This window comes from Heterodontus francisci, chromosome 18 (genome assembly GCF_036365525.1).
Source record: "Heterodontus francisci isolate sHetFra1 chromosome 18, sHetFra1.hap1, whole genome shotgun sequence".
NCBI lineage: Eukaryota > Metazoa > Chordata > Chondrichthyes > Heterodontiformes > Heterodontidae > Heterodontus > Heterodontus francisci.
In genome coordinates, this window is record NC_090388.1 from 14043238 (window position 1) to 14056106 (window position 12869).

The 12869-nt window shown below is 45.4% G+C and overlaps 1 protein-coding gene across 1 annotated transcript in view; it reads right to left on the reverse strand.

Annotated features, from left to right (window-relative positions):
• Nucleotides 1-9704, reverse strand: part of nt5dc3 (5'-nucleotidase domain containing 3) — a 38400-nt gene extending 28696 nt beyond the window's left edge. The window contains exons 1-2 of the mRNA XM_068050302.1: nt 9334-9704; nt 7176-7360 (exon numbers count right to left, since the gene is read on the reverse strand). Coding sequence (XP_067906403.1) covers nt 7176-7360; nt 9334-9580 — 432 coding nt within the window. The 5' untranslated portion in view covers nt 9581-9704. The remainder of the gene's footprint in view (nt 1-7175; nt 7361-9333) is intronic.
• Between the last annotated feature and the right edge of the window lie 3165 nt (nt 9705-12869).

The window sequence follows — 12869 nt, forward strand, 5'->3', positions numbered from 1 at the left end:
CTTTGCCCTCATCTACACATCTAGTCACCTCCTCAAAAAATTCAATCAAGTTAGTTAGACACGATCTCCCCCTGACAAAGCCATGTTGACTATCCCTGATTAATCCCTGCCTCTCCAAGTGAAGATTAATCCTGTCCCTCAGAATTCTTTCCAATATTTGCCCAACCACTGATGTTAGACTCACCAGCCTGTAATTACCTGGTTTATCCCTGCTACCCTTCTTGAATAATGGCACCACATTTGCTGTCCTCCAGTCCTCTGGCACCTCTCCTGTGGCCAGAGAGGATTTGAACATTTGTGTCAAAGCCCCTGCTATCTCCTCCCTCACCTCACATAACAGCCTGGGATACATCTCATCTGGGCCTTGGGATTTATCCACTTTTAATCCCACTAAAACAGCTAATACTTCCTCCCTTTCAATGCTAATTTGTTCATGTATATCACAATCCCCCTCCCTGATCTGTACACCTACATCGTCCCTCTCCATAGTGAACACAGATGCAAAGTAATCATTTAAAACCTCACCCATGTCCTCCGGCTCCACACACAGATTGCCACTTTGGTCCCTAATGGGACCCACTCTTTCCCTGCCTATCCTCTTGCCCTTAACATATTTATAAAACGCCTTAGGATTTTCCTTTATCTTGCCCGCCAGTGTTTTTTCATATCCCCTCTTTGCTCTCCTAATTACTTTTTTTATGTACCCCATACACTTTCTATACTCCTCTAGGGCCTCCGCTGTTTTCAGTGCTCTGAATCTGCCATAGGCTTCCTTTTTTTCCTAATCCAATCCTCTACATCCCTTGACATCCAGAGTTCGCTGGACTTGTTGATCCTACCCTTCACCTTAACGGGTACATGTTGGCTCTGAACTCTCACTATTTCCTCTTTCAATGACTCCCACTGGTCTGATGTAGACTTTCCTACAAGTAGCCGCTCCCAGTCCACTCTGGCCAGATCCTGTTTTATCATATTGAAATCGGCCTTCCCCCAATTCAGTACCTTTATTTCTGGTCCATCTTTGTCCTTTTCCATAACTACCTTAAATCTTACAGAGTTATGGTCACTATACCCCAAAATGCTCCCCCACTGATACTTCTACCACTTGTCCAGCTTCATTCCCTCGGATTAGGTCCAGTACTGCCTCTTGTAGGACTACCTACGTACTGGCTCAAAAAGCTCTCCTGTATGCATTTTAAGAATTCCGCCCCCTTTAAGCCTTTTGCACTAAGACTATCCCAGTTGATATTGGGGAAGTTGAAATCCCCTACTATTATTACCCTATTATTTTTACACCTCTCTGAGATTTGCCTACATATCTGCTTCTCTATCTCTCCTTGACTGTTTGGAGGCCTGTAGAACACTCACAGCCAAGTGATTGCCCCCTTTTTGTTTTTAAGTTCTACCCAAATGGCCTCATTTGAAGAACCTTCTAAGATATCATCCCTCCTCACTGCAGTAATTGACTCCTTGATCAACAGTGCAATGCCCCCTCCTCTTTTATCCCTTCCCCTGTCACGCCTGAAGATTCTATACCCTGGAGTATTGAGCTGCCAGTCCTGCCCCTCCTTCAACCATGTCTCTGTGATAGCAATAATATCATAATCCCATGTGCTAATCAACACCCTCAATTCATCCCTCAGTTCCGAAGAAGGGTCACTGACCCGAAACGTTAACTCTGCTTCTCTTTCCACAGATGCTGCCAGACCTGCTGAGTGATTCCAGCATTTCTTGTTTTTGTTTCAGATTTCCAGCATCCGCAGTATTTTGCTTTTATCCCTCAATTCATCTGTTTTACTAGTAAGACTCCTTGCATTAAAATAGATGCTATCCAGCATTGCGTTTTTCCCTTGTGCCTTAACAGGTCTATATTTGCTCTGCCTTCCAGACTGACTCAGTTTCTCTTCTATATTTGACTGAGCATCACCCCCTACTGTAACTCCACTCTGTATTCCATCCCCCTGTCAAATTAGTTTTAACACCCCCCCCCCCACCCCCAACAGCACTAGCAAACATCCCGGCAAGGATGTTGGTCCCATTCCGGTTCAGGTGCAACCCGTCCAACTTGTACAGGTCCCACCTTTGCCAGAAACAGACCCAGTGATCGAGGAAACTAAAGCCCTCCCTCCTGCACCATCTCTTCAGCCACGCATTCATCTGCTCTATCTTCCTATTTCTAAACTCACTAGCACGTGGCACCAGGAGTAATCCAAAGATTACAACCTTTGAGGTCCTGCTTTTTAATCTGCTACCTAGTTCCCTAAATTCCTGTTGCAGGACCTCATCCCTCTTTTTACCTATGTCATTGGTACCAGTGTGTACCACGACCTCTGACTGTTCACCCTCCCCCTTCAGAATGTCCTGCAGCCGCTCCTTGACCCTAGCACCAGGGAGGCAACATACCATCCGGGAGTCACGTGTGCGGCCACAGAGACGCTTATCTGTACCCCTTATGATAGGGGATTCTATCACTATAGCTCTTCCACTCCTTTTCCTTCCCTGCTATGCAGCAGAGCCATCCGTGGTGCCACGAACTTGGCTGTTGCTGCTTTCCCCTGGGAGGTCATTCCCCCCCAACAGTATCCAAAGCGGTTTATCTGTTTGAGAGAGGGATGGCCACAGGGGACTCCTGCACTACCTGCCTGCACCTACTACTCCGCCTGGTGGTCACCCAACCCTTTTCTGCCTGTGCAGCCATTACCTGCGGTGCGACCACCTCACTAAATGTGCTATCCACGACGTCCTCAGCATCGCGGACGCTCCACAGTGAATCCACCCGCAGCTCCAGCTCCATAATGCGGGTAGTCAGTAGCTGCAGATGGATAGACTTCCTGCACAAATGATCGCCAGGAACACTGGAATCGTCCCTGATTTCCCACATAGCGCAGGAGGAGCATATCACGGGTGCAAGCTCTCCTGCCATGACTTACCTTTAGATTAATTAGTTACTCCCTTTAAAAAATAACTAATTACACTAGGGGCCTTGTCCTACTCCAAACACTACCTACAATCTAAATTACACTAATTAAAAAAAAACACACTAGTAGTACTCACTTTATCACTTGAGGTCTTTTTCAAAAAAAAACTTTCCCCTAAATTTTAAGCTATTTAAATTGACTAACGGCTGTTACTTACCCAACCAATCACCTTGCAGATTTCCTGTGATGTCACTGAGTCTTTTTTTCCCTCTTTCGAGTCTCAGCGCGTACCGAGACACACAGGGAGCGAGAGAGAGCCTGCCGCCGCTCCGGATCTTGTGGGATGGTAGGGGAGGCCAAAATTTGTTTGCCACTTTTGGGTGCGCTTTGTTTCCACAGGAAGCTACATTCTAATATATGCGTCACCTCCATCCAATCCCACACCTCCCTTCAGGTTTCCAAAGCTGCACAAAATAACTGGGTTAAAAATTAAGACACAGGAACATAAGAGCAGGAGTTGGCCATTCAGCCCATCGAGCCTGCTCCGCCATTCAATTAGATCATGGCTGATCATCTACCTCAACGCCACTTTTCCACATTATCCCCAAATCCTTTGATGTCATTAGTACCTAGATATCTATCGATTTCTCTCTTGAAAATGCTCAATGATTGAGCTTCAACAGCCCTCTGAGGTAGAGCATTCCAAAGATTCACCACCCTCTGAGTGAAGAAATTCCTCCTCGTCTCAGTCTTAAATGGCCTACCCCTTACATTAAAGCTCAAAGCACTGATATCCTGACCACTGGTACATAAATAAAATTATATAAAACACTGATTGGTAGACTTTATAACTAAGCCTGACACAGCACTTACTCATAGCTCAACTGAAGGGCAATTCAATAAATATTACACCTCACCTCAATACCAGCCCTTCATAGCTAATCGTTTTCAGTTCAAGCGTACTTTGAACTGAATGGTAAGGCCACTCTTCTTATTTAACTCACCCATTAATTCAGCAGATTTAACAGGACTAGCTTATATAACACTCAGCATGGAAAGGAAAATCTCTGAAAACAGAGCAGGAAGCCAGACACTGGCACAAAGAGGGGGAGATGTAGTTGGGATGCCCAAAGATAATGCGTTCAGTTCTGGGTATTGCACCTCATGAAGGAAATATCAGCCTTGGATTCACCAGAACAATGCTGGGACTAAAAGTTATGAGAACAGGTTGCATAGACTAGGTTGTAGTCCCTTGAGTAAACAAGATTAAGGGGTGATCTAATTGAGATGTTTAAAGATTATTAAAGGATTGGATAGCATAGAGAGAAACTATTTCCTCTGGTGCGGGAGTCCAGAACAAGTGGGCATATCCTTAAAATTAGAGCTAGACCCATCCAGGGATGAAGGCAGGAAACACTTCTCCACATAAATGGAGAAAGGTCACAGTCCAGTGTCTCCCTGAAGTTAGAGATTTGGGGCCAGTCTGAGGTAAGAGACTGGGGTAGGCCTCAAGGCTGACCAAGTATCAAAGAGCAGGGCCAGCCTGCAGATCAGAGACTGGGCTCAGTCTAGACGATGGAAATTTCAAGTTCTGAGTCGCAGTTCGAGTGTATAGCCTGACTGAGAATTGACATGGGCTGCCTAGCGTTCAGAGTATGGCTCATGGAGACCATTGCTAAAGAAATTGTCAGCTTACTTCTCATCAGCATCAAGTCAGCCAACAGTTGCTGTGTGGTTGCTTGAACAGACACTGGGTGATGTTCTAATGGCCTCAAAATGAGGTGGGCACGATTAACCAGGGAGTACTAAATGCTTCCAAGTGTCGGGAGAGAACCGGCACAAAATGGAGTAGAAAACAAATTCTTTATGGAGATCAAAACTAATTAATTAGCAACTCACCTTACAGGAAAACATGTTTTATCAAAATTATACGGCTGATTCAAAATTTCTAGCTCCTTGACCTACTGGAAATGCAAAAATTACATACACAAGATATCTTAGTATGACATTTTTATTACTACTGGTAACAGGCTCCCATTATCATTTCAAATCCAACAACTGTTCATTTAGCTCCAACGTGCACTGAGACTGCAAATATAAAACTAGAAGGCTGGGGAAGATCTCCTGGGAAGGAAGCCCATCCCAACTGACAAATATCAAGTCTATACAGAAATAAAATGCAAATGTTAAGTGCTCTGCGCATGTTCTGTGGAGAAATTCAGCAACGCATTCATCACCAGGGTGATGCAATTGCTTTTTGTTTGTGGAACACATTCTAGCAACAATATCATTGTGATTAGCTTGAAGTCTTGGGAGCAATGCCAATCGAGATTCACAAACAAGTACCTTTTTTTCCTGAATCAATAATTCTGAGGCTGGTTCGACATGAATTTTACACGCTTCGGTTAAGCGGGCCTTCCTTAGCAGATAGTGCATTAATGAAAAGCAATACGGCTTTGTATTAAAAGCATGCAATATTATCATAGGCTGGACTTGAGAGAACAAGGCATCATTTCAAAAAACCTCTTCAAATGATACAAAGAATAAACTGTCGAGGTTTGAAGTAAAAACGGTGTAAAAAATCCTTTTGTGATACAATGCGAATTATATAATAGAGATAGGAAGACTACGTGGTAAGAGAGTAGTCCTAGGGTACATAGGGTGGTTGGAGCGGGGAAGGTTGGTTTTCACCCAGAATTATATTTGTGGTCAGCGGATCAGCCAGCCCACCCTCCTTAAGCCTGCGTAAACCGTCATAAATAAAAATATAAAAACATAAAATAGGGGAGGCGGTGGCATAGTGGTAGCGTCACTGGACTAGTAATCAGTGCCTAAGCTAATGCTCTGGGGACCAGTAGATGGTGAAATTTGAATTCAATTAACCAAATCTGGAATTTAAAAAAAAGCTAGTGTAACAGTGACTGTGAAACCATTGTCGATTGTTATAAAAATCTATCTGGTCCACTAACGTGCTTTAGGGAAGGAAATCTGCCATCCTTACCTGGTCTGGCCTACATGTGACTCCAGACCCACAGCAATGTGGTTGACTCTTAGCTGCCCTCTGAAATGGCCTAGCAAGCCATTCAGTTCAAGGACAATTAGGGATGGGCAATAAATGCTGGCTTTGCCAGTGACAGACACATCCCATGAATGAATAAAAAATCACCAGGTTCTGTTTTTGTAGCAATGAGAAAGTGAGACAGGGAAGTTACTGAGAAGCTGTTTTTTGTCAGCAAGAATGGAAAAAGAGCAACAATCCTAAAGTGAAGGAAGGAGACAGTGCACAAACAGAGCACAAAGACAGACCAGAAAAACATCACTCAGGATGTCAATGGATTGTTAACCTCTCAATCTCCCAAAGCAGGAGAATTGGTTACTCTGATTTGAGTTGTAAAGCTGTAGGAATCTCTATCTAAAACTTTTAACATTAATAAAATCAATTGTTAGAAAAGTTTAAAGCCTTGGTTGTGCTCACCTCTGATCACCCGAAAGAGTAGAAGAGTTTCTTCAAAAACCCAACCAAGGCTTGAACCATTTTCAGGTTCTCATCTCACTTGAACGTAGCCATCAAACTCCAGGCATCGAATGAGTGCCAAGCTTGTGGGAGGGTGGGAGCTAGACCAGCTTCCACACCAGGCAGCTGGCAGGTCAGACCTTGAAGGATGAAAGGTGGGGAGGAGAGAGCTTCAACCTCTGAGCTCCTGCTCCCTTTGTGCCCCACAAAAATTATCCCAAGCAAAATTCTGGGCCTTTGCTTGGGTGGCCAACATTGGGGTCCTTATGAGGTGTGCTGGCTAGGCCGCTCACTACTTGGGACAAATGGGCAGAACATGCATGTGCACAGTCCACCCATTTGCTCCTGATAATTGCAATGGGTGACCTACAACTAGCGGAGGGCCCTGATTTGCAACGTTCTGCTCAAAACAGACATATCTCTTGTCCATTTAGAGGCCTGTTAGAAATTGTAACAGGCCTGGGTATCCATGGAGCAGCTAAGGTGACCTCCAACACAACCATTCCACCTCCCCCCCTCCCCCACCGCACTCTGGTTTTTACATGCCAGCCGCCCATTTCTCAGGCAAGAATTGCAACACCAAGTGCTCATTCTGAGTGGTGTGATTCCAGTGGCAAGGCCCAACTGAGAACAAAGATTTCTCCAAAGGAGTCTCACTCTGCTTTACCTGCTGATAGATCAGGCTCTGGCTGACTGGAACTGGTTTCAATTATAAGTTAGAATTTTTTGAAATAGGTACTCACTTTGTGTTGCTGAATGAGGATTTCTCGTGCAGTGTTGAAGATCAGAGTGTGCAAGTTGCTGGAGTAAAAGGCTAGTGTGTAATCATAGTCAAAGCCATAAATCTCAATGTCCGAGAGGCAAACCTCATTATTGGCAAATATTCCATCAGGATTAAGCAAATTGGATCTTCCTGGAAAGATCAGTTCTGTGAAAGTGAGGATGTAAATGTGTTGTTAGATAGAATTCCTACAAAAGGTATACCCTACACAAATAATCCGATTTCCTCAAACTTTACATTCCATCATCTGGTGGGAAAATGGACCTGGGTACAGATCAGTCATGATCCAGTGTGAATGGCAGAGCGTGCTTGGAGGGGCTGAATAACCAAGACCTGTTCCTATGTTCTGAGGTGTACTTTTAGCACGGAGTAACAGAGGGCCCAGGAAAAAGGAAAATCAACATTTGTATTGATGGACTTAAAGGGAAACTAGAAATCAAACGAAAGGGAAAGGAAGAGGTGGTTATGCTGATAGGGTTAGATAAAGTAGGTTGGGATGATGTGTAGAGCAATAAACACTGGCATGGGCCCATTGGGTTGAATGGCCTGTTTCTGTGCTGTAAATTCTATATAATTCTATGTATTGAACATAATTTCTTTTTAATTGCACACATCTTTTTAATCCCTTATATCATGCTTATTGTTGAATATTCACCTGAATGAGTCAGAGGGCTGGACTGGGCCAAATGCCAGCATTGAACACAGTACAGTTGGCACACTTGTGAAATCAGAAAGCACACCTGTCTCGATCGAATCTCTCTACCCTCCACCAAAAGGCCTCAACAGGGGAACAGACAGGGTAGATACAGAGAAACTATTTCCATTGGTTGGGGAGTCTAAGACGAGGGGTCATAGTCTAAAAATTAGAGACAGACCTTTCAGGAATGAAATTAGGAAACACTTCCACATACAAAGGTGGGTAAACATTTGGAACTCTCTTCCACAAATGGCAATTGAAGCTAGATCAATTAGTTTTAAAACTGAGGTTGATAGATTTTTGTTCACCAAAGGTATTAGGGATAATGGGGCAAAGGCAGGTTTATGGAGTTAATTCAGCCACGATCCCATTGAACGGCAGAGCAGACTTGAGGGAGTAAACGGCCTACTCCTGTTGGTATGTTTCATTTCAACTCTACACTTTTTATTTTGCCTGGTGCTAACCCATTGTTCCAAGATTCAAAATAGAACTCCATAGTTTTCTCATGGGCACACTGGAAAAATCACAGCAAAAGCCTTGCCGAATGGGAAACCTGATATGGGATCAGCTGTCCCAAGGATCAAGTGTCTCAAATTCACTGTCAACATCCTCTCTATAAATGGAAAGGCAACTGTCATATGGTCTCCTGGCTGGAAGGCCTTCTCCATTAGAACTTAAAAGATGCCCAGCTTTTGTATACGTTTAATGCCACTAACACTGTAAGACTATCACTGCACTGAGGTTGAGAGAGACCTGGCCAAGTTATAGTGATCTGGAACACACTGCCTGAAAGGAAACGGATCTGATAGCAACATTGAAAAGGGCATTGGATAAATACTTGGAAGGGGAGAAATTTACAGGGCTACGGATGAACAGCAAGGCAATGGAATTAATTGGATAGCCATCTTTCGGGCGAACAGCTAAATCGAGGGCCCGTCTGACCTCTCCTCTGCAGTGGACACATGAGATCCCATGACACGATTTCGAAGAGCAGGCGAGGTCTCCCTGGTGTCCTGGCCGATATTTATTCCTCAATCAACAACATAAAGACTGATTATCTGGTCACTATCGGGCTGCTGCTTGTGGGAGCTTGCTGTGCACAGACTGGCTGCCACCTTTGCCACACTGCAACAGTGACTACACTTCAAAAAGTGCTTATTTGGCTGTAAAGGCCTTTGGGCCATCCGGTGGTGGGTGAAAAGCGCTATACAAATGCAAGTTATTCCTTTTCCTGTAGCTTTTTCAAAGGGACATCACAGGCACGAGGGGCCAAATGGCCTCATTCTGTGCTGGAGGATGCTCTGATTTTTTTCTATGGCAATGGCTTTAATTGCGCAACTATCCTCCCCTACCCCCCCCCACCCCACATGCTGTCTAGTTACTTAGAGAGATTCAGTTACCCCGGCTGAGCCCCAGCTCTCACCTTCGCCGATTTTCTTGGTCTCGTTGTACGATGCCCACAAGTAGCTCCTCATGTCCCTGGCGCTGCTGGTGTAAGGAGCCGCCGGCTGCGCCCGCTCCCACTGCCCCGCTCTTGCAACGAGCAAGCGCCGCTGCCAGCTCGCTCCGGACCGGGAGAGCCTGCCGAGCGGAGCGCGGTCTCCCCGGCCCCGGAGCAGCTCCTTGACCGCGCTCCCCGGCAGCCTGGTCAGCAGCGCCCGGGGGCTCATCTTGCCAACGCCAGATACCCGCACGGTGACTCCGCCGATTGACGCTGCGCTTCTGCTCGCTCCCTCCCCAGTCCCGTCCTTGCTAAAATCCGAAGCCGGTTCCACTCACTGCAAAGGCTCAGCCCCAACCAACCTGTCGTCACTTCCCTATTGCAACCAGTCCAACAACGCAGTAGGACACCAGCACTCGATTCCAGAGCAATAATTTGTTTTAATTCTTCCATTTAAACAATAGCCTCGACCTACAGTTTGCAGTACAGGAATAGAACATGGGAAGGGCGTGTAATGTGCAATATGCCAAAAAATTCTTTCAATAAAGTATATAACGCTGTATATATTTCTATCTGATACATAAAGAATTTGCATTGGTATTTTTTAGTTTTAAAATGGAGTTGGGCAGGTGCTGGAGGATAAGGAATTTACAGGGTTGCGGGGAAGTGGGACCAAGCATAACATCCCTTTCCCAGTGCGAGCACAAGGGCGACAGGTCGAATGGCCTCCTTTTGTGTTACAAGTTTCTATGATCCTATAGCACCTTTCTGGCGTTCGCCAGAGCTGGCAGGCAGCCATAAAGGCGGGGGTAAAGTGTGGCGAGTCGAAGAGACTTAGCAGTTGGCAGGAAAAAAGACAGAGGCGCAAGGGAAGAGCCAACTGTGTAACAACCCCGACAAACACATTTTATCTGCAGCACCTGTGGAAGAGTCTGTCACTCTAGAATTGGCCTTTATAGCCACTCCAGGCGCTGCTCCACAAACCACTGACCACCTCCAGGCGCTTACCCATTGTCTCTCGAGATAAGGAGGCCAAAGATAGCACCTTTCATGACCTGAAGACCTCCTGAAACGCTTTGCAGCTGATGAAGTACATTCGAAGTTTAGCCTCTGTTATAAAATAGGGGCCAATCTGTGCACAGCAAGATCCCACGAACGATACAATAATGACCATATAATTTTTTTTTTTAAATTGTGGAGGTTGAGAGGTAAGTAGTGACAGGACACTAGTAATAGTAACTCCTAAATGTAACACCTATATGTTTTGCTTTTCTCCTATGATAAGCATTAAAGTATAGGTTGAACTTCCAAAATCTAGCGCCCTCAGTACTGAAACTGTGCTGGATTTCTGATTTTCTCGGATTTTGGAGAAGAACCTAACATTTTAATGTATGTAGATTGATAGAACTGTCTTCATCTCTATATTGGAGCAGAGGTATGTTGGTCCACTCTTCCTCTTAATACAGTACATTGTGGGACTAACCATAAAATATCAAGAGACGTGAGTTTCAAAGCTGAGATTTCTACCTTTTTAAGAGATTTTGCCTCCCCTTGCACTTTAAGCCTCACCATTAGAGTCATAGAGTTATACAGCAAGAAACAGGCCCTTCAGCCCATCATGTCTGTGCCGGCCATCAAGCACCTATCTATTCTAATCCCATTTTCTAGCACTTGGCCCATAGCCTTGTATGCTATGGTGTTGCAAGTGCTCATCTAAATTCTTAAATGTTGTGAGGGTTCCTGCCTCTACCACCCCTTCAGCAGTGTGTTCCAAATTCCAACCACCCTCTGGGTGAAAACATCTTTCCTCAAATCCCCTCTAAACCTCCTGCCCCTTACCTTAAATCTATGGCCCCTGGTTATTGACCCCTCCGCTAAGGTAAAAAGTTTCTTCCTATCTATCCTATCAATGCCCCTCATAACTTTGTATACCTCAATCAGGTTGCCCCTCAGCCTTCCCTGCTCTAAGGAAAACAACCCCAGCCTATCCAGTCTGTCTTCATAGCTGAAATGCTCCAGCCCAGGCAACATCCTGTTGAATCTCCTCTGCACCCTCTCCAGTGCAATCACATCCTTCCTATAGTGCGTTGCCCAGAACTGTACACAGTACTCCAGATGTGGCCTAACTAGCATTTTATACAGCTCCATCATAACCTCCCTGCCCTTATATTCTATGCCTCAGCTAATAAAGGCAAGTATCCCATATGCCTTCCTAACCACCTTATCTACCTGTGCTGCTGCCTTCAGTGACCTATGGACAAGTACACCAAGGTCCCTCTGACCTTCTGTACTTCCTATAGTCCTACCATCGATTGCATATTCCTTTGTCTTGTTAGTCCTCCCAAAATGCATCACCTCACACATCTCAGGATTAAATTCCATTTGCCACTGCTCCGCCCCAGCATCACAGATGCCAGACTTCAGCCAATTCTATTCACTCGCGTGATATCAAGAAACGACTGAAGGCACTGGATACTGCAAAGGCTATGGGTCCTGACAATATTCCGGCAATAATACTGAAGACCTGTGCTCCAGAACTTGCCGCACTCCTAGCCAAGCTGTTCCAGTATAGCTACAACACTGGCATCTATCTGGCAATGTGGAAATTTTTTTTTTATATTTCCAAAATATACTTTATTCATAAAAATCTGTAAAAATTACATTCCCAAACAGTTTAAAACAGCATCAAGTCAAAAAATACAAACAGTGCAAAGGTGATCAGTTTCCTTCTATACAATCATGAGTTGCCTCACAACCCTTCCATTTCATTTTCATGCCATATACATTTTTACATTTACAGCACACAAAATTTTCCCGATACAGTTCGAGGGGCTTCCCATGGATCCAGCCCCTCAGTTCAGCTTGGTGGGGGAACCTTACACTGTGGTCTTTCCCCATTGAGCCTTTTCTGCGGCTGCCCCAAGTTTTAGTGCGTCCCTCAGCACGTAGTCCTGGACCTTGGAATGTGCCAGTCTGCAACATTCAGTGGTGGACAACACTTTGCGCTGGAAGACCAGCAAGTTTCGGGCAGACCAAAGGGCATCTTTCACCAGATTGATAGTCCTCCAGCAGCAGTTGACGTTTGTCTTGGTGTGCGTCCCTGGGAACAGCCCATAGAGCACAGACTCCTGTGTTACAGAGCTGCTTGGGATGAACCTCGACAAAAACCACTGCATCTCTTTCCACACCTGCTTTGCAAAGACACATTCCAGGAGGAGGTGGGCAACCGTCACTTCCCCACCACAGCCACTGCGGGGGCACTGTGCAGAGGGGGCGAAACTTCGGGCGTGCAGGAAGGATCTGACAGGGAGGGCCCTTCTCACCACCAGCCAAGCTACATCTTGGTGCTTGTTTGAAAGTTCTGGTGATGAGGCATTCCGCCAAATGACTTTGGCGGTCTGCTCGGGGAACCATCCGATAGGATTTCCCGTCTCTTTTTCCCGTAGGGCCTTGAGGACATTCCATGCAGACCACTGCCTGATGGATCGGTGGTCAAAGGTGTCAATGTGGAAAATCGC